This window comes from Epinephelus fuscoguttatus, linkage group LG5, assembly GCF_011397635.1.
Source record: "Epinephelus fuscoguttatus linkage group LG5, E.fuscoguttatus.final_Chr_v1".
Classification (NCBI taxonomy): Eukaryota; Metazoa; Chordata; class Actinopteri; order Perciformes; family Serranidae; genus Epinephelus; species Epinephelus fuscoguttatus.
In genome coordinates this window covers 34,140,585-34,167,650 of record NC_064756.1, presented here as the reverse complement: position 1 = coordinate 34,167,650, position 27,066 = coordinate 34,140,585, and the positions used below count along the sequence as shown (strand labels likewise).

The window sequence follows — 27,066 nt, the reverse complement described above, 5'->3', positions numbered from 1 at the left end:
TAATATTTGCTATTTTAATGATTATTTTATTCTTACAATTTCAGGAAAGGCACCTACAGTGTATTTCATGTCTGAAAGACAGCATTTTATTTCAGGGTGTTGCCATGTTCATCATCTGAAAATATTACAAATATCAATAATTTTGAAGTGGCATTCATGTAACCCTTAGTGAGATTAAAAAAAAATAAGACTGTCAGCCAGCACAGAAGTCCAGTATGACATATCAGTACAGTGACATACGGATACCCGTGTGGCCACACTAATTATTGTCAGCGGCTGGGAGTGATATGGACTCGCAGAGAAATGCAACGTCCTGCCCTTCTACATCTTGAATAGTGGGAGTCATGAACCGCTGCAAGGTGACGCGTCCCCTGATTTCAACCGAAACTTCAACCTAGACACGCCGTGTTATTTATCACCATTTGAACCTCCCGTCAAACTGCACCAGCTCCTTTCTTATCAAACATCGGGATCGGGACCATCTTGCGCAGTGGTACGGCGAACGGAGCAAGCGGTGGCGGCGGCCACTCCGGGGAATGTCGACTGGCCGTCAGTCCTGACATCGGCCTCTTCTGATCTCACACACCAGGTAGAGAACACAGCATTTCAAAACACTGTCACTGTTGAAGCATGCTAGCTGTTCGCCTATTTCGGAGTCGTCTCCCTAACGTGTGGACTCGTATAACTTTCTCTTCCTTTTATGAAGTCTTCGGGTCGCTAGCAAGCCAATAACAAAGTTCAAATCCCGTTAGCTAGCATTGGTTCGCTTGCAGATGTGTGCTACGGCAACGTCAGTTTACAAGCAAGTAGCCTAGCGAAGACATGAATTAGCATGCTAAGTTAGCCCATGGACCTGGCTGGCGCAGCAAGTCTCCACTCATGAGCGCAGGGGTTCACACCAGGGGCATGTGTCCTTAAATTCTCCTAACAAGAATGCGGTGCTTGCTCAACTTCTATGCTTTCACGTGGCGTTACGAACATGTAAATCCACAGTGTGTATATCACTAATATTAGCTTGTCAGGAAGCTAATCTGACAGATGCAGCCTTTGAATGGTTTTGTGCTAAGCAGCTACACCGTGTTCGGTAAGGTGACAGACTGCGTAACGATACCTGTCACTTCAACACAGACTCAGCGTGGGCATGTGGAGACCAACATGCTGTTAATAATGCCGCCGCTGCTTAACACTATCTGCCCCCTTTACTGCCACCGTGGTGAACGTTAGCTGTAATGTTGAAAAATTATGTCTGTGTACTTTAAAAATATTTATTTTCAAGAGGCATTTCCTGTTCCCGCTGTGATTCAGTGTCACAGAGAGGAGCAGAATGTGCACCTGGAGTTTATTCCTGAAAACCTAAAACGTTGTCTGGTTAGCTGTCAAAAATATATATGTTGAAATAATTATTACCATTATCATAATTGTAGTTATTATAATTGTATAGATAAATACTGCCATACAGTTTATGAAGTGTCATACACACCCCTTTTCCTGTTTTTCTCTCTCTCTCTCTCTCTCTCTCTGTGTATGTATTTATGTACTTATGTGTGTGTGTGTGTGTGTGGTCTCAGTTCAGTAACCTTATGACAACCCATGACCCGCTCAGTTCAGCCTGTTGAATATGGTGTGATAATGCTGTGCTTCAGTCTGTTCACAGAAAGATACTACAGCTTTCCTCTTTTGCTACACATCCTTTCTGTGTCTGAGTGTGTGTGTGTGTGTGCGTGTGCATGTGTGCGTGTGCATGTGTGTGTATGTGTGCGCACGAGCACCCAGGCGCTTCATGCTGTTTGTGTATCTACAATATCCTGGTGAGCTATATATAGCACCTAACAGAGTTTGCAACTTGATCTGAATTGTCTTTCAGGGCTACAGTACACTGTGCGTTGCTTTCCACTGGAGGTCAGATATCTTTGAGTTCAGAGCATCTTCTTCTTTTTTTGTCTTTTTTGTTGTAAGAAAAGGACAGTCTGCTGCCTACCTGTAGGCCTAATGCAAGTTTTATGTTGCACTTTTGTTGTGTTTTATCCTTTGGTATCCCTGTAAATGGGGTTCAGGTGGATAATAATAGAAACTTAATCTAACATGTCAGGGCTTAATGAACCAAATATCATTTTGTTTTTACTCCATCCTGTTCTCAGAACTTTATAAACTAATATTTTAGTAATCAACCATGAACACTTCTGTACATTTTGCTTGGACAAAACGTGACAGAAAATTGGATGATGAACCAGTCTTCTAGTAAAAATGAGAAAGCTAATGTGTCTCTAATTGTACAGAAGAGCAAACTGTCAGCCTGCATGAATTAATTAACATATCCTAGGTGTGAAAACTCTACTTCTGCCTTTTTTTGCATTGTCCAAAGTTGTTTTGAATGAATAAACATGTGGCAGCCCCTGCATGTCCACACATACTGGTCTAGTGCAAGCAGAGACAGATTTGGTGAGCTGCTGACAAAGTGTTTCTTATCTGGTTAGGTGATCTGAGAACTTTGGGGTGAGTTACAGGGAGCACTGCTAAGGTGAGCTATGAAAGAATAATGTGATATTGAGAACGTTTCCACACGACAGAATATACAAAGACACTTATGTACTGGACTCTGTAGGTCTAGTGACAAAAGCGAGGCCCCACTCTAATCCCTAAATAGGAAGCATTTAGACATAGCATTTTCGTAACGCTTGCATTATGGTTCATATTTATGTCCCATGTCTGTTTTAGTTCTGTGCCTTTCACTGTGCTTATCTTTTGCATATTTTTGCATACAATTTTTGTAGACAAAATTACTCTGTCCACACTGCTTCTGAGCCTGAACCTTTCCTTTGTCACACCAGGCGGTATATTCAGACTATTAACGTTAGTTTGTTTGGTGAGGTAAGAACAATGCCAGTTGAGCTCAGCTGTATACAAAATAACCACAGTGAAACCTTGTTAGCATGCAGGTCTTGGGCAAACTGTGGTGCTGCTTGCTAGAAGTGAGAATGTAATATGAACCAAATACAGGATTTAACCCTCAGATACTGTGCCCAGCTTCATAATTGCAAGAGGACAGATGTTCACCTCTGTTTGTTAGCACTTACTTGTGCTTGGAAAGCCTTGTGTAACAAATTGAGTCTCAGTGAATGCTTATATTAGGATATTTCCTCATGTGTTCAAAGCTGATGTGAACCCAAGAAAATGTATGATTTAATAAAGAGCAGAGCCAAGTCTATCTCACTTGGTTCCAATTACAGGGAGAGGAATTTTGATTTGTTTTGACTCCTGTCACACTGCCAAACTGTGCTAATATCTAATACATTAGATAATTGTGGGTCTGTGTGACTTTTGTTTACAAGTTTGAAGCATGTGACACTAGATGACTCAAACAGGAAAATGCATCAAAGTAAACCTTTCCATACACAAAACCAACTGTGGGTGTGATCACAGGCTTGGTGATCAATACGCTCACATTTCACCTTTACCATAAGGCCTGAGCTCTGATCGGATCTTACCAATCATCAAAGCTTTTTTTCAATATCACAAACAGGGTGAACTAAGTAAGCTAAATCTGCACTGTGAAACAAAAATGTGGAAACTGAGGGTTGGCGTCACATTATGCAAGTTTGATATGATAAATACAAGCCTTATTGAGGATGTAGAGAGAATCTTTTGTTGTGGCTGCGTGGCATAATGCATTTTCACCCACTGATGCCTCAACACTTAGTCTCCAAAACTTGAGTATTTGAACATAATATCATCACCTTATCTTAAAATCATTTGAAGGATTGTGTGATAGCTCACTGCTTGAATGTATTTATTGCACATGCTCAGAATGATCAGCTCAAAACTGCTTTAAAGTCCTTTGCCAAAGACAAAACAAGACAAATATTTTAAAGGCTCCATTAGAGGCCTCTTGGGTCTAGTGGTACTTCTTACACCCAAACCAACCACTGTGTTTTGAACAGAGCTCCTCACAGTGCCCTTATTTCCTTTAGCAGGGCTAAAAATGTTTGTATTTGAGGAACTGACATTGTTCACAAGCTTAATACCTGTTTGACTATTAAAAAGACCAAAGAACTGTGAGTGCTGTTGGAGAATCGACACACAAAAATTTAATTCATGCAAGTTACTTCCTGGTATGTGAATGCTGAACTCTTCACAAGTTAACTTGCACTGCCTGCTGTATGAATGCACAATAGTATTTTATCTTTGCGTGCGTCTCATGAAGCTCTGTGTGGCTTTAACAATGGATACCATTATTCCCTCAAAGCAGTGTGTATTGCATTTTGTATTACATACAAATGCGCAAACAAACAGGCTCCAACTGGGATTCTACAGCCGGATGATGCATCTGTCACCACCTCTATCCTCCCTAAGCTCTCTTGCTTTTGTAATCACACAATTACATACAGTTAGTGTGTGATATTAATGTTTGTTAGACACTTTATGTACCCAACAAATATGTTCTTAGAAAGGACACCACTTTCAAATTGAGGTTTATTTCTTTACAAAGTGTGTGTTAGAGTGCATACTGTAAATTGACCAGCAAAGGCCAAAAGTGTGCAAACACTTCGATGATCTGGAGGTAATTTCCCACCTTGTTTATATCTGTTGCAATAATTACTAGTATGCTTGTTTATCCAGGTGAATTTTCCTCCTTTTTTGGGACTTACTTTAATCTCATCTTCATTTTAAGCTCACAGCTCGCGTCATAGCTCAGGACACTTAGCTTTCTTTTTTTTTTACCTTCACCGCTTTTTATTCAGTTATGCCTCATTGTAGGGCCATGTCTAGTTTAGATGCAACTGGTGTCTATTTTGTGCTTCTAATTGGAGTAAATCTGTTATCCAACTTGTTAAAATCTAGGATAATTTATTTTAGTTAAGGTCAGGTTATGTTTAGGCTAATGTTTTGGTCACTGTTTATGGATAGTTCAGTGTTGTTTTGGGAAAAAGATGCTGTGCACAACCTCTAATGCTCCCCAGGGAAACAACAGATACACTTCTAGTTCTGCTTGGTTAATTTGCCAAATCTTAAAAAAGGGGACAGATGTAAAAAAAAATAATAAAAAAAAAAAATCTCTACAAACCCATGTATTGTACGATAAATCATGTGGAGTGATGTGTGGAGTGCATTCTTACATGATGATGATGATGATGATCTTTGACCTGTGGGAAAAACCAAGACAGTGTATCTGATTGGACAGACTGGTTTTCCTGTCCTAAGCAGACTGGGAGGTGTGTGTTCAGTTTGACACTGGATGGCTTCTGTCCATCAGCCTACTGCTTCTGTGCCATAATGCCTGCCTTCTGTCTGTTCTAAGGCTGCAGTTTGGTCGTTTTCCTTGCTCTAGTTGGCTTTTTTCCCAGAATGTGTTGGAAAGGATACAACCCTTGACCCTATGTACAAAATGAGCCCAGTACTTCCCTATCACTGAGCTGAGGCAAAGCTATGGACTAGGTGCCCACGGTCTTCTTATGACTTAATTTCCAGCCCATTGAGGAGGTCTTTATTTGTGTTTGTATTGAATTGCCAACAAATCCTGTGTAAATTGCTCACATTGCCATGCCTACTCTAGTTAAGTCAGTCCTGAACACACGTTACAAACATGTCTGATATCCACCCTGATAGTTGCACATATAAACCAGAGGTGGCTTCGTTGACTCAGATAATATTTTAGCTAAAATGTCTTCTTTCCTCCTCAGCTTAACTCAGGGCTTTTTGTGCAGTTCATAATGTTTTCTCCTGGTGTGAAAAGAAAGGTACATCTTAGGTCATCTCTTTTGTCATCACTGTTCAGCGAGGCCTGTTACATCAAAAGACAGCGATGCTTTGAGATCTTCACAAATGTCTCACTTTTCCTTTTTTTTCCTGTGGCCTTTTCTCTGTTGCAGGCCCTTCTCTCTGCACATCGCCTACTGGTTAGCCTATATTTACTCAGCCCCGTGACATGTTTTGTTGCCACAGCAACCTGCCACAACCCCCCACCCCCCACCCCCCCAGTGTGCGGATTTTTTTGCTGGCTGTCACCTGTGTACTGTCCCACAATGCATTGCAGTTTAACCCCAGCAAGCATTATGAGCAGACTGAGAACTGCGAGTGCAGAGAAGGCAGCTATGCAGATCACAGACTTGTAAACAGAGTTTGTGGGTTAACTTCTCCCAAAAGTAAAAATACCTTTTTGACAAAGGTTAGATCAACGTACCAACCAGATCCTTCTCATTTTTAGATGTTTATTGAAATGACCCACAGTAACCTCTTGTTATGCTTGTGGACTAATACATTCCTACAACACCAGGCTGCAGAAAAACAAAGTGTGTGTTGGGAGAAGAGAACAAGCGTGCGATTGAAGGAAAGTGGGGGGGAAAGAGAAAAAAAAAAAGTTATAGCAGTGACGATAAAAAGCAAGAAATAGATATGGCTATGGGGCTGAATGTGGTCAATAATCCATGAACAGGGTTCTCCCGCCTATTACGCTCTTAACAGGCCCACTCCACTGCTCTGACCAAAAATGCCAAACATGCAGTATACTTTTTTTCCTCCTGCAAGACTTTTGAACAAGTTCCAGTTGTGTCCTTTCCTTGCCTACAGCCCCTGACAGCATACAAATATAGTCTTCTCTCAACTTAAAAGTTATGAGTTTAAAATGAACCTTCTTTGTACAAAAAAACATTCACACTGGCTGCATCAACACCAGATCAGACAGTAGTTTCACAGTCCCTGATCTGGAATCAGCTGCCATATGATCAGAAATGGGATGGTTGGTGCTTTCCAATGAAGTGACCCTTTAGTGGTCGCATTGTTAAGAGGTGCTTGAGGGAAATAGGTATTTTTTTACATACAAAATCTGAACCTGCATTCATCAACGAGAGTTCAAAAGTTGTATTCTATTGGGTGCTGGCACCAATAATCACTCAAAATGTACTGATGGCTGTAACTTGGAAGCACTGTCACATTATTGGTGTCAGTTGGTTTTTCCATGAGTGGAAGTTGGCAGGGGCTTTATAACTGATTAAACATCTTAAAACCTAGCAGAGCTTGCCTGTCATCATCCTTTTTGATTTTCTAAAGTCACATGGCTTTCAAATCAAGCTGGCTTTTACATCAGAATGGTAGCTGACTGAAACATTTAAAATGCAGTCATTATAAGGCAGTAAAGAAAAGCTCACTATTGATGTCATATCAGAGGAGTGTCCGTTTTGATATTTAAAATTCATTAGCAGATCTTAAGACAATTCTCACTGAGTTGTGGGGTTTATTTTATATAGTGTTTTAGTTTATTGCACTCGAGCATGCTTATTTAATATGCAGGAGGGATTTGAACCACAGGAGAAAATGACAGTACTTTGCTGTATTCTCTGTCCACAGGTCTAATCCAAACTAAGTCCTTATATGAACAACAGGCTAGTTGTAGCTTTTCACTATTGTCCATGAGCTGCGTTTAGCTGTGATCCAGCATTGTAGGTTCTATTGTTGGTTTGTGTTCAGTTGCACTGCTGCTGCTAACTGTAGTTTTGATCATTTCAAAAGTAATGAACAAAGCAGCCCAACCAGTATTTTAAACAGTGTGGAGAAATGACACCATTCATTGCTTTTGCCCCTAATTTTATTACACTATATCCCGCAGTATCACAGTGCATCCCAATCAGACTGTTCCCTCACAGAGGCTTCAATGTGGTCATGGTGTAGCATGGTTATTTCTAACATAAAAGGGTTCAGCGCTGTCTGTGTCACATCACATTTCATAAAATTTGTCACAGTCCACTTAAAGGTTGATGTAATTTCTTAAATAAGGCACACAGGTAGATTTGCCATCTGAAAATGAAAACTGAAATATAGAGCAAGTCTGTCTCCATGGCAAGTGGTGGTAAGTGTGACAATTTTGGGTTTCTTTGAAACCTTTGTGTGTGGACATGAAGGGAGTCATTACACCAGCCACATAGCCCACATTACATGTGTGTAACATAAAAGCAGGCGAGGAAAAAAAAAATCAGAGGTGCGTTGTTTGCTTCATTTGAGCAGGGTGCAAAAAACCAGAGCTGTATCGTTTTTAGGATCCAGCACTTGAGCGAAGGAGGTTCGATGTTTGGTGGCACAATAAAAAAAAATTAAGTAGTACAGTGACTTTACATTTAGACAGACTCTATAGCTAATATGTTATAACTTTGAAGAACTAAAAGAAGATAAAAGTTTCAAACTTGATTTGATTAATGAACAATGCCCTGGCAAGTGACAGCAGAAAAAAATAACATTTCATAAAAATATTTATTAATAAATGTCCACAGTGATAAATAAAAAATAACTTTGCTTTGGAGAAATTTTTTTGCAAGTCAGGATTTTGTGTGTAAAATGGAGCTTTCTTTAATGGTACGCTATGCGGGATTTTCCCAAAAAACACTGTATAGACTCATACAAAAGAAATCCTTCTGAGTCATCACCTGTATTTTTCTTGTTTACTTCTTATTTTGCTGTGTTTGGGATGTATGGGTACAATGTGCAGGTGAGGCCAGGCCATTGTAAAAAGGGAGCAACCAGGTGCCAGACTGTAAGCAGCAGGCACCCAGAAGGAAGCAATGAAAATTGCAGGCACAGTGCTAAAAAGATGCAAATATAGCGAGGCAAAACAGGAAGTGGACAAAGCTTTTTCCAAAATGAGAGTGCATCTGGGGTCTGCTTTCACTTTCGCTGGCAATACTGTTTACAAACATTGGTCAACAACTCCTGCACAGTGTAACTTTAAGTCCAGTTTGAATTCTTCTTGAAAGTGCACTCAGAGTCAGGCACTTCCTCATCACTTTAAAAACTAGTAAACTAGTTTACTATTTTGCGCAGTGCATGTCTCAACACAGGTTTTCTAAAAAGGCTGTTGGTTGAAAAATGTATGCAGTCATTCGAGGTGATATGGCTAGACTTTCAGATGATTATGAACATCTTCATGATATGATTGAGCAGAAATTATGCCTTAGGTGGTGAGAATTTGCAGTGTATACCAGAAAACTCTACAGAAACAGTGCCAAATATGAATGACAGAGTTCAAATGAGGAAATGTGTATTGACAGTAGACAGCAGGCAGACAGCAGCAAAAACAAGTTTGACAGTTTGTCAGGACGTTGAAACAAAACACGCATGAGTGTGTGTTGCAATGTCGATGTCGTACAGAATCAAATATATTATTTGAAATTATTTTGTGTTTGTTGATTTATGTAATTATTCTTGTAATGTCCAGTAATTGTCTTTTTTTCTCGTTTTGTGAAGGAGCTACGTAACATGCGATTGTATGTTCCATCGCTGAGGGTAAAATATTTTAACTTTGAACGGCAATGCTGTCTAGTGTTACAGTTGCCGGTCTCACCTAAGTCTACCATCCTGCTCTCTTCTACTAAAATGAAACCCTGTTTGCCATCTACCATGTGCCTGATTCCATGTGAATGCAGCTTAACCGTAAAAAATATTTGGTTACATTGCCTTTGATAGTTATGTGGTCTACCCTCCTCTGGAGAAATCACTAATATTCTTACAGTACTCCAAACAGTGTTTTTAACATCGTGTTTATGTGTTGGTGCCTGTCAAAAAAAATCCTCAAGTGTTGCATACTAAGTCAATTACAGCTGATAACGTTTACTATTGTGTATTTGTGATGCTCTTGAACCTTGATAAAGGACCTTCAGGTCAACCCAACAAATGTCCTCTGGTGATCCTGACGTGAATGTTGGAAGTGGCTGTCCTCTTAGATCACCATATTAACTGATAAAAAATTAAGGACTTGGTAGACCCTGCAAGGACATGTTTTAATTTAAGAAGTCCTTCACAGAGCATTTATTTTGTTAACAGTCACACATGTTGTGTTAGCTGTGGCCTTGTCCTCAGTTCGAAAGAAAAGTGGCTAAGCACATTCAACTTATTTTTCTTCTTTCAGGCTGTTTGACTGGCGCCATGTGCAAATGAAGTTTGTTAACTGTCAAAAAAGTCTTAACTGTGCATCTCTGTGTAACTGTGTGGGCCTCTGCGTCATACACATTATTCATTCATCAGTACTGTTAAACACATTGGCCTCAGTGTTTACTGGTGTCGATCCACAGTTCAGCACTGTGGCATCTGTGTTTTGGACTTGGCGTCGTATTTTGTTCTCGCTGTTGGCCCTGACTTCCCAGGACTCTCTGGGTCTATTAATACCAGCTCACTCTAAAAATACACAGTACTGTGTGACCCACTGGGACTAAATAGGAGCTCAGCCTCTCACCGTAGGCACACTGACATAGACATAAACAGCAGTCATAAATTGTGACCTGTAAAATAGTTGTGGTACTGTTGTCCTGGGATTCACACTAAAACCTTTTTTTTTTAAATACCTGGATGGTCAACTGAAAAAATAAATAGTATATCGGTATTTTCCACTCAAAGACAAATAAATAGCTTTTGGGAAATTCATTTAAATCATTCATCACACCTTTGGGTCTAACTGAGAACAGTGATGTTTTTTTCCATTGATGTTGAAGGAATGTAGGGGCGTGTATTTGTGTGTGTTGGCCTGCTTTGTGTGTATATGTACTTATCATTATGGCCCTAAATGAGTTGGCCTCATACGTAAAGACCATGTGCTATGGATTCCAAAACTCATTGAATTATTTCCGTAATTTGTTTGGAGCAGCAGTTAGACGCATCTGGACAAGGTCCAATTATTAAATTGAATTTGTTTTCCAAACAACTTGTGAAAATGTCAAACGAGGAAAAGGGAAATGGAGAACATTTTATGCCCCAACACATTTCTTGATTGGGTAACAACTCACCTTTGCATAAACATGTGGCCAACTGATCCTTTCTTTAGCCGGGGCAACATGTTTCATTAAAAAGTAACTCACATCCTTAAAAGAAACCAATAATACAAAACAATGTACATCAGGGTGTGAACATAATAATGCCAGCCCTCATATTTTTGTTTTCAGTTTCTCTGCTGGCTCCATGTCGTATGGGCACATGCTGATTTGTTGGTTTAGAAAGCTTCCTCCATGTAATCAACAGGTCAGTTGGACTGGATTGTCATACATAGATACATTTTGCTAACGTTGGCAGTTAGACATAGTCATGAATACATTTTGTGAGGCATGCATGATGCTTTGGTTGCTGTGAGACAATAACTTTTTTGTTGCAACTAAAGGCACCAGCCTATTTGATACCATTTAATCCCAACAAACTGTAATTATCTCTCTTGCCTTAATTGGAGACATCTTTTTCTGTGTTTATAAAGAATTGGCTTCCCCTTGACTTAACACCTCTGGTGTTGAAATATGCTAAATTCAGAAGTGGTGTGAGACTTGCTGGAAATTTAAGTAAGCTGTTCTCCCTATACAACTTGACTTTACTGACCTGTATAACTGCTGCACTATACAAGTTGCTAGGGATGTGAATCACCAGTTTCATCACGATAAGATATTATATGGATTCTTTGGACAACGATCCGATATTTGCCAATATTACAAAGTCTGCCATGATATGATTTCGATTCAATGTGATTTAGGGGCTTGTGATCGAGATGAGATGATATTAGATATCCATTTAACATTTAAGGGGGACTACATATAAGTAAGTATGATCCATATAATTGAACAGCACCATGCACTGCATGCCCCAAAATGACCATTTCAACAAAACCTGAACATTATAATCTTCACTGAGGTCAGACTTATTGTATTAGACCACTCAAGTTTAAGCCAACAGGGTAGTTTTCAGAGATAATTGAGTTGAGACAGTTTTAAAAGGAGACATTATTCCATTCTGAATCAGTCCACACAAGCCTAGTGTTGTCAGAAATATCAATTTATCATTACATATCAATTTTGAAGTTTGAAGTCATTTTTTCGTAGTATCAATACACCAGTTCCAGCTGAGCTTTCTTACTTTCTCTCTTATTGTTAACATTTACTACCATCATTTTGTTGTCCTCTGTTCCTCTGCTTGTCTTTGTCATATTATAGTCCTATATTTATCTTTTAATAAACATTTTAAATGTTATGCCCTCAATGTACCAATAAGATTTGGTATGAAATATCAATATTTTCCAAGGTTTTGTATTGAAATTCCAGTATCGTGACAACACTATTTTAGTAAGTCAGTATCAGTCCACTGAGTGTACATTTTATTGAAATAGCTGCTCAGACAGACTTGTTTGTTGACATTCTCAGATGACTGAACAGACGCCTGAATGGAAAGCAGGATTTCTAGGTTATCCAGATAATTTGTCTTTGCAGAGGTAGGTTTCAAGGGTAACATTTTTTGACTGGGTGCAAGAAATAGTATTTCCTACCTCAGTTACTTTGATCATTTGTGCCGTTAAATCCTTTTTAAAATGTATAGTCATTTATCAGTTTTCACAAAAGAACACCATCAAGCCTCTTAGCAGTAGGAGCTGAAGTTACACAACTTGCTACTTAAAAACCCAGAGCAGCTTTTTTTTTCTTAGTTTATATGCCAGATTTGAAGGGATCCGAGTGTTGCTTAGCAAATGCATCCAGATAATGGACATTGCTTTTGTGAAAACATTAGTGTTTCCAGGTTGTTTCCATAAAGAATTCTGTACTCATCAGTACAATGCCTGAACAACATCAAGACTGCTAAATCTCTTCCTCTTTGCCCTCTGTTCAGTTGGCAAACAACAAAACTGCACATCACAGAAAACATCTGGCAAGGAGTGGGACAGACCGCCCAGCTGTCCAAATCATTATTTCATGGTTGGGACGTCATCTGACAGGATCAACATAATATATACAGGTTAATGACAACATCTGTGGTTTATGATTGGTTATACTGACGTTTGAAATGCGTCATTACAGAAAAAGAGACAAGAGGATGTTGTCTTAACTTTGCTGCCATAAAGCCTGTTTCTATGTCAAGTGACAGCCTGTTACACCTCTGTTCCCCTGCTTGATGTGGTCACCTCTACTGTGGTTTAATATAGATGAATCCACAATATAGTTGTACTTGTTTGCAGATTTTTTCTGTTTTTGTTGTCATACAACTGACTGAGTATTAAATAGTTGTTTAATTGGGCCCCATATTAACATTATCATTTGCAGCTGCTGTGCTGCAGTTATAAGACCCCTTATTTTATAATTATCTTATGAAATAAACATGAATCCAGGTTAATGGCAACAGCGCTGATGTGTATTTAACAATCACAGAGAAAGTTAGGAGAAAGTTAGAGGCAACCAGAAGCTGCTAGCTAAGGTCATTGTTTTGCAAAAGCGGGTGTTTTAAGTTTCACACAATCTGGAGGCTATTTTAAAAGAGTTCCCTTTTTGGGGGGCAGAAAGATGCTGCTTTAGTCTTGATGGACTGAAACAAAAAAGAAAAATGTACATTTAATCCTCTTAAAGTGGATGTACTCCCAGTAATTCATCTTTGAAACAGGCCTGATTTCTTCTTCTACACAGCTTGACCATTAGTAAGAGTGGCCTTGCAGCAGGTGTGGCCAGGTACTGTTTGGCATGACACAGGATCCCTGCATGCGTAGACCTTGACAGCAGACACAGTTGGCTGTGGTCTGTGCCTGGTCTCCCAGGGCATTTCTCAGACTTTCACCACATGATGAGTATCTTCTCTGTTGGTTCTGATTTTAGTTCTTCTCTGGAGAACTGTGGAGTTGGTTCAGCATCATTCAGCATCTCATCCACACATTTCCCTGTGCTCTGGTTTGATACTGTTGGTTCTTAAATGTTGAATCTTCCATTGTCATTATTACCTAAAGCCATGGAACTGTGGAACTGGTTCACTGCCTATGACCTTCATCATGAAATGATGACAGCACATACAGTTTTACAGTTACATACAGTTTGTTTTTTCCACTCTTTGAATAGAGCAGCAGACTTCAATAAAAGGACCTGCAGGGGTCTAATTATGATTACTGGTGACTGCTGTACAAGACTATTTTCTCTTATTTGTCACCATGAACCAATAAGGTACGAGGCAGTCCTGCACCCATGTGTTTGCACCTTATGAAGAATTACGTTCTTATTTTTATCTAGCTACTGTGCACTTGCAGTGTCTTATCGACTGAGCAGTGTACATTTGAGCAAGAGTCACATGTCACCCTACTTTAGCTGTAATTATTTTTCAAGCTTTTAGTAGTGTGAGCAAAGATTAACATGGTTTCTTTTTCATGTGTTCTCTCAGTAAATGGCCAGCTGGGAGTCAGTATCAGTGATGCCAGGGCCTTGATTAGTCAGTCTCTGTACACACCAGGTATGTGTGATTATTAATCATAGGAGTCAGTGCCCTTTACATACCAAGTTAAACTGCGGTTTGTACATTTTCAAACTGTGTCAGCAGGCTCTTTTCCACAGTAAGATTTGGGTTTTTTTTAGGTTTTGTCTGTCTATCCATTATCACTTCTTGCTTATCCTTTTCAGGTTTGCTGGGGGCTGAAGCCTGTCCCAGTGCAATTAGCATTTTGGACCTGCAGATTCAGACATATGAGAGCAACATATTTTCTTTGCCATTGAGAAGTTGTTAAACCATTAGAAAAGAACTGCAGGAGACCTTGTTTGATAAGGAAAGCTTCAGTCTGTCAGGCCAGATGGAGATCTGCAACCTTGTCAACATGAATACAAAAGCTAGACTCAAAAAATGAGCATTCAAACCTGCTTTGGCAGAAACTGTTTGACTGGATAAGGGGGAGAGAATGTGAGAAAGTCTCCCTTAAGGGACATTAACTTTGATTTTTAAACCTTGATTTTATTGTAGATTAATTGCATAGCAGCCTGGATGATTTGATTTAATTCATCATTTAAATGTCACCATAATTAAGTGCTAATCATTTCTCAAGCTTAGGTGTAAAATGTCGTCTTAAGTTCATGTGTTGAGGTCAGAATGTAATGAATGCAGATGACACCAATTAGGTTTAGTGTTGGTTCTCTAAGTGTGTCTTATTAATCAGCGCCTTTTTATAAACAAAAATGAGAGCAGAACATGCAAGTCAGATTTTGCTTGTATCTGTACTGCCGTTCAATGTACAGTACAGTACTCAAAGCAACTATTGAACCTCTGGACCTTACTTTTCAATTTTGCAACATTAAATCAAAGTGGATACAATTTGGCTCTTTAATGATGATCAACAGAAAACAACTTGAGTATCAAAGTGAAATTCATCACAATTCGATGTAAATAGTACAAATACAATAAATAGTAGTTCATACTCTCCCATGATACACCCATGTCATCACCGGTGCGACCAGGTGTTTTAAGAAGTTGCATAATAAATGGAGATTGCTCTTGTGTAATAAAGGTGTGACAAATAAGTTTTGGATTAATAGGCCTCAAATGAATAACATGTACAATCAGATTACTTAATTTGTTTACTCAAGGTAATTATTTGTAAATTATTAGCCTCTTACAGGTCCAATGTGTAGGATTTAGGGGGATATATTGGCGGAAATGGAATATAATATAATAAGTATGTTTTCTCTAGTGTAGCAGCCCCTCTGACAAAAGCAGCATTGGAAAAACAATGTTTTTTTTTTTAACGTGAAACTACTTTATTCAGTGTTTTAGCATGTTTAAATTAACGGGTCTGTTTGTTTTGTTTCTGAGACCTCTGTGGTCTACAACCAGAAACCAGGGCTCTTCCCCTCTTCTTCCGGAGGCAAGATCTCCGGGGTTTGCCTACAGACTCTACATTCACTAAATGTAGAGTCTGTATATAGAGACTAGATGCCACTAAATCCTACACACTGTTCCTTTAAGCCAAATCTACCATGTTACAGGTCTAATCTTAAGTAACAGTTTTGATTTTTAATTGTATTTTCCTGTCTGAAATGCATTTAAGCACTTTTCTCAGATGTGTCTTGCGACTCCTCCAAATACATTACATTTTTAAGCCTGTAAACAGCACTATATGAATAGAATTTCTTGGCATTAATGGAGAAACCTGCTTTGATTGAGACCTGTGACTGTAAGAGCTCAGTTAAACATTAATATGCTAACCAAAAATTGCCAAATCATTGCAGCACCTTGTCTAGCTACTTTTGCAGAAGGTCAAGGAAGAGAATTTATTGGTTTGGTTTAACTAGTTGTAATAATTTTCATACACTGATGTATTACCACTTCACCTAAAAAACACTCTCAAGTAAAAACCCATCTACTACTAAAAAGGCTTTAGCTCCTCTAAAGTCCCTGTAATGTTCCTTGTGGCTGATTACCTAAATACAGGCTTCATTCACATGGCAAGGAGTGGGCATAATAGTAGTGCAAGGCCTAACTCCAGGTTTACAAAATGTTCAAATGAGACACAACATTTACTCGAGCCTTCAATGACTTGTACCTGCTTTAATGTTCTGTTACAGTCCAAACTGGACTCACTTTGATTTCTTCAGGCTGTTGATATTATCAACTACAGCAGAAATGACTGAGAGTCTCCTTGATATCTACTAGACTGGCATTCACTTTAGATAGGCCTATCTTTTCTTTACTGTCCACTCGAAGGTCAGCGACGCACCATATGATTAGTCTGCCTCCACTTTGTGTTGCACAAAGCAAATGAGTCACACTTTGTCAACAGGAGTGATGTCTGACTGTCCCTGTTTGGGTTAATGAATGATGAAGCTCTCAGCCGACGAACAAGGTACCTTTCTGTGCTGACATGAGCCAGTGGTAGTTAATGACTAATTACAGCATTATGTTTACCATTACCTGTCAAGGTGAGTGAGTGGTACAGATGGTTTTGTCAGAGTGTGACAGCTGACCTGACTGACAACACTGTGTGCAGTGGTGAGATTGTGTCATCGCTCAAAATGGAAACCAGTGGAAATGTTTGAGATCTGCATCATGTCAGCCAAATATCTCAGCTAGATGTTTTTTGAGCAGGCTGTGATGACTGTTTTGACCAACTATTGTTCACAGCAACAGGTGTGGAAGGGTCTTGTTGAGACCTGCAAATACTGAGGAACTCCTAAATGCTCTGTACACAAGCAGCTTTTATGGGATGCACAGCAAGAAAACTTTGTGTTCAACTAGTTTGTAGACTGCATACAAATTCTTCAACACACAGAGAAGAACACCCCAGTTGCAAAGGTTAAAATCAGGGCCTTGGGGTTATGGACACAGGCAGGTGGTGGTGTCAAGAGGGCGTCAGCTTGCAGCTATGGACTTGAACCCAGAAGGAAGCCTCATGTGCTGGGAAGTGTCCTCCATTCTTAATGTTGAGCTTGAATCCTGCTCAGTTTACGGCTGGTTTTGTTCCCTAACATTACCAGTAAATGTAGAAGTAGATGTCTGAGAGCTGAGGCCTCGTCATCTGGTCTCTTAGGTCACACCAAAATAGATTAAAAACAAATGCTGATAAACCCATGAGGTTTGGTGGTGTGTCTAAATAGGCCTTAACTAAAATCTGTAATAAGCAGGTAATCAGTTTTTGCCTGTTTGTGCCTTACACTCAAAGTGTGAAACTGAGAGAATGAGTCTCTCTGAGTGGGTAAGGGAGGGAGGGAGAGACAGGTATTGCTACAGACAGTGTTGTGGAATGTGTGGTGGAGTTTTTGTGGTTTGCAAAGTGTTTGGTAGGGGGAGGGACCTAAAACACTGCTGAGCTACTTCTGAGCTGCAGGTTCCTCCCCCAGCTCAATCTCACTCTCTGCTCTCTTTCCCTTAAAGGAACAGTTACCTCGCAGTAGGCCCTTATACACAGCCTGTTCAAGGTGGGACTGTTGTGCCGTTATTCCACCTCACTGTTCTGTATAAAAGGTACAAACACAGAAAAGGGGGGGGGGGGCATTGTTGCTCCGCTGCTAAACCCACAGCAAAAGGAAGTCACAGAGGCGAATCAAAATCTGCATAAAAGGGACAGCTGGCATGAAGGGACTACCCACATACACACACACACACACACACACACACTGACTGTTGTGTTTACACGCCTTTTTTGCTTCCGGAGCGCAGGCGTGTTGTCTCAGTTCACACACTGGAGCATTATCCCAGGTGATGTTTGGTTCAGTGTAAAAAAGCAAAGCCGGCATAATGCCAGTATTGCAGATTCTTTGTTTAAAAAGGGTTTGTGTCTCTTTGGCCCTGCTGTCTTATCAAACTTTTAGCTCCTTCTCTCTCTTATCTGTCTTTGCTCATGAAGTTGATGTTGACCCACAGATATCTCTGACTGTAAAGGTTGCTATCTGGCTCCACTGAGATGATATTACTCTCTTGCTTTCCCCCAGGTCCATGTGTGGTCAGTGAAGTGTCCTGGAGAGCAGCATGGCAATGTATCAGTTAAGCGTCTGGTTGAGATGAGGTGAGTGGCCAAGTTGAAAAGTATGCTCTTAAGGCCTAACCCTAAACCAGAGTGTGCTGCCTATCATCCACTCAGTTTAGGCAAGAAATAAGGTTATTTTTTTAGAAAAAAAAAAAAGAATTAAATACATGTCTAAACTCTGTCCAGTACCTTTTCTAAATTTGTAGTTTCACATTTCCTAATTGCTGCTTGTGCGTCGGCCAGATTTGTATTTATTCTCAGATCAGGCCTCGTAGAGAAAGGGGCTGAAACTTTCTTTCAACTCATACAGAATTTAAGTCTGAAATACTGATACTGATTTTTCTTCTCTCCATCAGTGTCGCTTGTAAGCAATGTGAGCTCCACTGACAAACAGCTTTTCTCCATACCTGACCTCCACCTCAATCACCAGCCAATCAAATGCACCCAGACAATAAACTGGCCAATCATGGCAAGCAGGTCACCAGTGACAGCCGATCCCAAATACCCAGTGTAAACCAGCAGGCTCAACAGCAGCAGGGAGCTGCTGGCCACCTGGGTCCAAAGGGCGTTGGTGCCGGGAACCATGGAGTCAAAACCAACCAGATTTCCCCCGGCAACCCTGGACTGAAGGCGGTCAGCCAATCAGTGAGCAGCGTTGGAGGGATGCTGAAAACCAAATCCAAGCGAGAGCGGAGCGTCTCAATTGACTCTGGTGAATCAAGAAATGCTGTTCCTCCAGCGCTAGAGACTGATGCCAAAGGAGGTAAGGCCATTCACGCACAAACAAAACTGTGTTAGCATCTGGGACATATAGACAGTGTGCCTCTGTTCTAAGTATGCAGAAGTTCACTTCCTTTACCCTCCTATCAGCCAAATCTTTACCCGAAATACCAGATAACGTGCATTCACCTCCTCCACAGCAGGAAGTGAATGTAAGGACTGAGAGGACAGAATAACTTGTTTTCTCTCTAGCTAAAATGCCCTGACCTTTCAGTGAAGCGTCAGAATTTCCCCCTGGCTTTTGATAGTTTGTGCCGTGCCCGCGCGGCAGTGACGTGTCTCAGATGAAAAAGCATCTGGGCTTTCTGTAGTGCTCAGAGGGAGAGACAGGTCATGAGGTTGCGAAAACTTAGTAAGCCTAGAGAGGTTGTTATTAAAGCAGAGACAGCGAGTGGGTGGGAAGAGTTAAAGTTCCCTTTGTGAGTGTTTGGTAAACAATCGTGTTCATGTGGTTCAGTACAGTGTTTGATTTGCATTTGTTTGCTGTTGCTTACTTAAGCGTTCATGTGAGCGATTGACTGCAGATGACAGTATGATTTTGTGAAACTCATCTGGGCTTCCTGTACATGACTTGAACCTCTTTAAACACACACATAAACACACACAACTTGACACACTCAGAGGTGTGGTTCCAACACAAAGAGCAACAAGCTGAAAGATGGAGAGAAAGAAAGATAGGGTGGATCATTTGAGGGGAAATCTCCTCTGGCTCCATTTGACCTCCACACACACACACACACACACACACACACACACACACACACACACACACACACACACACACACAAACATACCACACACTGCCTCTGTCTCGCTCTTTCTGTCTCACTCCCTGTGATCTAATTTCTGCTTGTAGAAAAGTGCATTCAAATGAAACCCAAGCCTCCCTACTCTTCACTTCAAATCAGTCCGCCATCAAACCCGCAGAGAGTCAGTGACAAACAGTCTGAACACGGTTAAGTTTCTTTTTCTTTTTAAGTTTCTTGTTAAGATAAACCAGTAACTGCCGCTAACAAAAACATTCACAGAAGAGGTCAGCTCTTTCAGACTGTCTTTCTGTGTCAAGGTAGTAGCCCTCCCTCTGCTGTCCTTTTCTCTGTACTGTCACTGCACACTTCCTTCCTTCCTTACTGTACATTTGCACATTTTATATGTGTATGGTTACCCAAGCTCATCTGATGTGTTTATTGGAAGGTAGTTTTCTGCCACAAAGTGAGTAAGATGTTGAGTAATGAACCTGAAAAGCCTTCACTGATTTGTTTTAAAAGTATCTCTAAATATGTGACAGTAATCAGGGATATCGCCAGTATACCTTTCTCTCCCGTCACCATTTAAGTGAGAAAAACCCACAGTTGTATTTGCTGTCAGAAGTTAGTTTTGCCTCTTCTACTGTAGGTTACCTTCTGGAAATGTTAAAGCTGCTGCATATTTCCTGCAGCTGCTTGCACCCACCGGTGCACAGCAGCTTGTGCATCCACAAAATCATAATTACACCATGTGAGAAAGCTCAGCACATGCTTCTCAAAACATTGCATCTGCAGATGTGATTAGTATGCATGGCATTTTGTTGTGGAAAGAAAAAAGAACCAATACAGGGACGAGCAGAACTGCAAATGATTCTAGTGTTTCATTTTTACCCACAAGCATTTTTGATAATTCAAGTGTGTAAATTTTAGTAGCTCTGATTAACATAATATGTGATTACATGACTATGACACATTTTACCAACATGACTTTATGATGCAGCTAATTTCCATTTTCACTGAACAACATTTGATGATTGATTTGAAGTGATTCTGACATCCTGTCCAGGTTTAAAGTGATTCCTTACCTTTGCCAATGCAGCTGTGGGGTGGGATTGTATAACTTACAGCACATTAGACAAACTGCATTAGCATGTCAGCTTCTGGCTCTGGGAAACATGGGGATGGCTTTTGACCTTTAGTGGTGAATTATAATAACAAAATTACATTGATGTGCTCTTAAAAGAGACAATACTATGACAGTTGTTGTCCAAGTGTTGATGTGTGCGTGTATTGTCCTCTAGAGGGTGTTATGCGCAGCAAGCGGCGCTGTGTTCTGGAGAAGAAACAGCCATATAGTGGAGATGAATGGTGCTCTGGACCTGACACGGAGGAAGATGAAGACAAGCCACACACTGCGACCCACCGTGAGTCTGCCCGCCTCCACAGATGGGGAAACACACTACCAGTTGCTGTTGTCTGAATGTAGCATAGTCCTCACTAACAGTAGTGTCATTGAACCTTTGAAGGCCACATGACTGACATGTAGAAATCCCCTGCTGCATCTCAATTTTGTTTTCTCTGAAAACAACAGGTTAAAGCCATAAATTATCCAGAGCAGATCCTGCTCACACACACTGAAAGGAAGAGGCTGTCAGCTTGACGTGCCACACTACTACTTTCCACTGATTTCACTTTATATGTGTTTTAGCTCCATCTAGTGTTTAGATGTTGTAGCCAAAAGGATGTACTGCTATTAAAATTATAAACCAGGGTACCACTTTAACCAAATTGTGTGCTGCTGATGTTTTTAGGAGAGCGTGGGCTGGCAGGTCCTATCCAAGGGCTCTCTGATCGCCTGTCTGCAGGGCCTGTGTCTGAACCTGCAGGTCCTGTAATGGGATGTGGAGTGGGACCAGGGTTAAAGACAGAGCCACCTCCGCCTTCACAGCAAGTGGTGTACGTTTTCACAACCAGCCTAGCCAACAGGTAAGAGCTATTTGCAGGCTGTACATGCAGATTATTATTCACATCAGAAATGGAGATGTCGAGATTGTCTTTTTGATTTTGATCAGATCTCCAGTTAAACACTGAATTATGTAATTGTAGTGATGATTTCTTTTGTAATATTGCTCTGTTTTTTTGACAGTGCTGCAGAGGCAGTAATGAAAGGACAGACCGATTCCATCCTTCTGTTTCACCAGCAAAATGTATCACGCACCAAGTTGGAGCAGGTCAGTGGCAAATTAAATAAAGGGTCAAGTTTGTGTTAAACCACGGGGAGGTTAAAAGTGTTTTTCCACAGTAAAGACCACAGATGCAAAGCATGTGGGGAGGTTATTTCTTTAGCTATTTTGGTCTTAGAAAACCGCTTGTTCCTGTTTCCATCAGCAGCTGTTATGACCGCTGCAAATGCTTGTGTTGAGAAAGTGAAGTGCACTGTGTTGTTTAGGCAAATCAACAAACGGACAATATACTATATATACATTAACTAAAATTTCTACTGCTACTAGTGAAATACCTATTATGCACTTAATGTAATTGTTTCTTTTTTCCTTTTGTCTGCTACAGGGCCACACATCAGGAAAGCTTCCTAACCAGTCTGAGAAAGCAAACTCTAGCAGCTCTCCACCCACAGGCACCCCTAAATCCCAAAGTGGAACTCCACGGCCAGCCTCTGCAGGAGTTGGAGGCCCATTGCATCCTGCAGGGACACCGTCATCAGCGGGACACTCCGATAATGAATCCTCTCAGACCAGACCTGGTGGAGTTTCCAGCAATAACAATATCGTTGTCCATAGGTCAGACGGAGGAAGCACGGCCACACCTGCAGGCCCAGTCCCAGGAACTGGAGATGGGGAGGGTGCAGGGGGTATGTCTCTTCCTGTTCCTACTGTTTCTCCCTCGGGCAGTCCCTCCATTCTTTCAGCACACCTACAGGGTGATACAGGCCAGAGGGGTGGCCCAGGGCACACGGATGGTCTTTCCAAAGAGCAGCTGGAACACAGGGAACGCTCTTTGCAGACACTGAGAGATATAGAGAGGCTGCTTCTGCGCAGTGGGGCAAGTGGAGGCCCAGGAGACACAGGAGGCTCCAACAACAATGCTAGTAATAATTCCTCCAACCTAAATAATAACAACAATACTGATAGGAGCGGTATACTCGAGGACAGTGACAATGGTACTAATAACTCTGGAAACTGCAGTAGTGGTAATATGCTATCCTCAGCCTTGGCTCCAATGGGGGGGATGAAGAAATATGAAGAACCCCTTCAGTCCATCATATCTCAAACACAGTCCCTTGCTGGACCTGCCCTTGACAGCCCTCAAATGGACTCTCACCATAACCTACCACAACACCCCCATCACCAGCTGTCTTCACCTGGGGTGGACATGGGTCCGTTACTTGGACCAGAAGGGCTGACCCCAGAGCAAATGGCATGGAGGAAACTTCAAGAAGAATACTACCAAGAGAAGAGACGACAACAAGAGATACAACCCCCCACACATCCACAGCACTTTAGAATGATGACAGAAATTGGCATGCATGGAGGTCCTATGATGATGAGAGGACCCCCTCCTCCCTACCACAGCAAGCCTGGAGACCAGCAGTGGGGTCCTGGCAATATGATGGGAGGAGGAATAGGTGGAAATGCACGAATGATAGACATGCACCAAGAGGGACCCCGTGGCCCCAGGTTCCTGGGACAAATGCAGAGAGGGCCACCAGGGGGAGGCGGTTTTCCTGGTAGTGCAGGGGGAGTTTTATCAGTGGAGGGTCTCGGACCTCAAAGGCCCACCAGGCCAGGGATGATTTGGCTTGATGATATGCCCAACAACATAGGCGGCGGAGGTCCCTTTCATGGCTGCTACCCTGGTGGACCTCCTCAGCACATGCAAGGGGACCCAGAACATCTGTTAACACATGAGGAAATGTTTCGCCTCATGGAGAAACGGCAAATGCAGGGGATTCCCAGGTTTGAACTTGACAGATTGGCTAAACAGCAGCAACAGGGCAACCTTGGTTCAAGAATAATAGATAATCCTGGGGGGCCAGACTTTCACAGTTTGGGAATGGGCCGGGGTCTACCCTCAACTCGAGGTGATCCTATGGACTTTCCTGGTTCACGGGAGATTATGGGCTCTCCTGGAGGGGGTCCTCAGATAAGAGACCTGGTGGATTCTCATTTAGGGAGCAACCTCCCAATGAACATGAACCCACAGATGAATGTTCAGCAACAACAGCAGATGATGCTATCTCAGAAGCTCAGAGGAGGTCCTGCAGGAGGAGGGCCTTTAGGTGACATGTTTAGCCCTGGAGAGATTTCAAGAATCAGGGCTTCACAGAATGGAAGAGGAGTAAATAAGGGAATGATCCCAGGACCTGATGGCCCCTTCCAGTTTCCTAATCAAGGTCCCTTCTCTGGAGGACAAGTAGATGGGCCTTATCTTCAACAACCTGGGCCTGAGATGTTTGGGCCTGAGCAGCAAGGTCATAATCAAATGGGAGGTACATCACGGCTTAGTCATATGCCAATGACTGGAGGCCTCAGGGGAGTAGACCTTGGTTCTAGGCACCCCTCAGACCTATCAATCAATGTTAACCCGCTGACCTCTCCTTCTGTGCCTCGTCCCCATCAACTCAAGTCTCCATCCCTCAACCAAGAGCCATCTCCTCTTCTACCTTCCCCCTCTGCTCCAGGACTGAAGTCACCCTCACAGATCTCCTCTGCAGGGCATCACCCCACTCTTCCCCCTGCGTCTGGTGCTGGGACTCCCTCCTCTTCTTCCATGAAGTCCCCCCAGATAATGGGGTCTTCCAACCTTGGGTTGCACTCTCCATCTGCTTCTCCTGGACGACTCAAGTCCCCTGCCATGGCTGTGGGCTCTCCAGGGTGGGCGTCTCCCAAAACAGCTCTTCCAAGTCCAGGTGGTCCAACGAGTGGGAAGGTAGTGGGCAATGGAGGAAGTAGTTCCACTGAGACAGGTACACTCAAAATCCAAGATGATGTTTGATCATTATTAAAGCGGTTCCTTTCATTAATGTGACATTAATTCTTTTTAATGTTCTTTGCAGGCCAATCACTTCCCCCCAGGAGTTCCAACTCTACACCCATTAGCCAGCCAGGCTCTATGAATCCTAGTATGCCATTTACTTCCTCTCCCGATAACCCTCCATCTCAGAATCCTTTATCTCTTATCATGTCTCAGATGTCCAAATATGCCATGCCCAGTTCTACTCCTCTCTACCATGATGCAATCAAAACAATTGCCACTTCTGACGATGAGATGCTGCCAGATCGACCTCTTCTATCTGGTGTCAGCATTGGAGGTATGAAAGCAAGGACACATTGTGACACATATGGAAAATACCCTATACAGTTCTGCAGTATGTAGAGAAGAAGCAGTAGAATGACTCTGGTTCAGTGTGTCATTAGTAGATGCTGCCATGCCTTCAGAGAAAGACTGACTAACTGAATAAATCAATAAAATGTGTTTATTTGTAGATCTATATTGCTTTCCCTGTAAAAACCTTCTCTCAGCCAAAACTCTCATAGTAGTGCTGCTTGAAAATATGAATAGACCCCCAATTAATATTTTAGTATAATGGGCTGAGGAAAAGGGCAGTCTATTTTCAAATGTTAATAATGTGATTTTCCGCATGCTGGTTTTGTTTTATCACCAGGAAACATGGGGAACTCCCAGACCTCCCAGATACTTGTCTCCCAGGGCTCCATCGGTCCCCACAGTGATCCACAAAGCCCCATGGGTATTGTGAGCCAAGGTCAGCAACACCTGCCCCATGATGCCTCAGGACCTGTGCTTTCATCCCCAAACCAAATGGGCATGCCTGCCATGAATTCTGCCATGATGGGAGGAGGTGCACCTGAAGGAATGGGGCCCTGCAATGTTTCACCTATGTCTCAGAACCAGATGACAGGTTTCCCTCGCATCCAGCCACCACCTCATGGGCACATGCACTCACCTATTGGAGGAATGTCACAGAATTTCTCTCAGTCGAATGAGGATATTCTCCCACCTCAGCAGTTACACCTACTTAGAAAAGGTCATCCTCACCAGCGCCCCTCTCATCCCTCAGACTCATTTGCCTCTTTGCCCATGGGGGATGGCCCAGATCTAAGTGAAGTTATACGACCCTCTCACACAGGGATCCCTGAGTTTGATCTCTCCCGCATCATTCCTTCTGATAAGCCCAGTAGCACTCTTCAGTATTTCCCAAAGAGTGAGCCACATCAGAATCCACATCAGGGGCCACCATCCCAGCAACCTACTCCACAGCAGCTCCTCAAACAGCTATCATCTTCTGGCCCATCGTCTAACCCCCACTTAGCAAACCTACAGAATATGATGGCTGAACAGCAGCTGCCACTTCACCCCTCACATGGTGGAATACGCCAAAACATGGGCATTCCTCAAGGGGGCACTAGGGGTATGGTGTCTGGTGGGGGTATGGGCCCCATGTGCCCCCCTGGACATATGATGGGAAGGACAGGCATGGTGCCCCAGCAGCAACTCCAGCAACAGCAAGCCATGATGGCGAACAGCCTTCTCCACCATCCTTCCAATCCTTACCCTGGCATGATGTCCTCTCAGCAGCACCCACACAATCTGATGGCACAGCAAAACATTATGATGATGCAGGCTAAGCAGCGAAGCATGCCAATATCCGGGGATCCGTTTGGTCCCCAGGGTCCTCTAATGTCCCCTCAGGGTCCCATGATGGCCCCTTCCCACCCACAGTCTGGTATGATGGGCCCCCAGTCTCTCAGACAGCGGGGAATGTCTCTGGACAGTCCTATTGGCTATGGCCCTGGAGGTATGGCCAATATGCCATTCTGATCCAGCTAACATAAACTGTATAAAAATCATGTCCACTAGGTCACCTTCCCATTGAGTCCAGTTTTTTCATTAATGTTATTCTTGCAGTTATTTGAAAAGAGGAACTGTAAAAACAATAAATCAGTGATACTCTTTAAATTTTGGATTACACCTGATGAAAATTGAATATTTAAAAGCACTGTAACACAGTTCAATAACAAATCTGAAGCCATTTTCTAAAATACTGTAAAATATGTATATTTCAAAGATGTGTGTATTTGTTGTGGGAACAGAGTGGCAGTCAGGAGAGGAGTGCCTCAAATTTCTATTTGTTTTAATATCACTGATTTATTTTCTCCAACTACCAAACTGTTGTGCAAAGGAATTATATATAATATATACTTGCTGTATATAAGATGCAATTTGTGATTGTTTGCAGTTGTTCTGTATAACAGTGTTTTAATAGAAGTCTAAAAATAGAATAATACTGATCTCTAA

At 41.9% G+C, this 27,066-nt stretch overlaps 1 protein-coding gene across 1 annotated transcript; it reads left to right on the top strand.

Annotated features, from left to right (window-relative positions):
• The first annotated feature begins 242 nt into the window (after positions 1-242).
• On the top strand, positions 243-27,066 carry bcl9l (bcl9 like). Its single transcript, XM_049576169.1, has 9 exons — positions 243-589; positions 18,171-18,244; positions 18,562-18,968; positions 21,033-21,155; positions 21,543-21,717; positions 21,878-21,962; positions 22,300-24,715; positions 24,806-25,060; positions 25,415-27,066. The coding sequence occupies exons 3-9, from the start codon at positions 18,644-18,646 to the stop codon at positions 26,587-26,589; spliced, it is 4,554 nt and encodes a 1,517-aa protein (XP_049432126.1). The 5' UTR covers positions 243-589; positions 18,171-18,244; positions 18,562-18,643; the 3' UTR covers positions 26,590-27,066.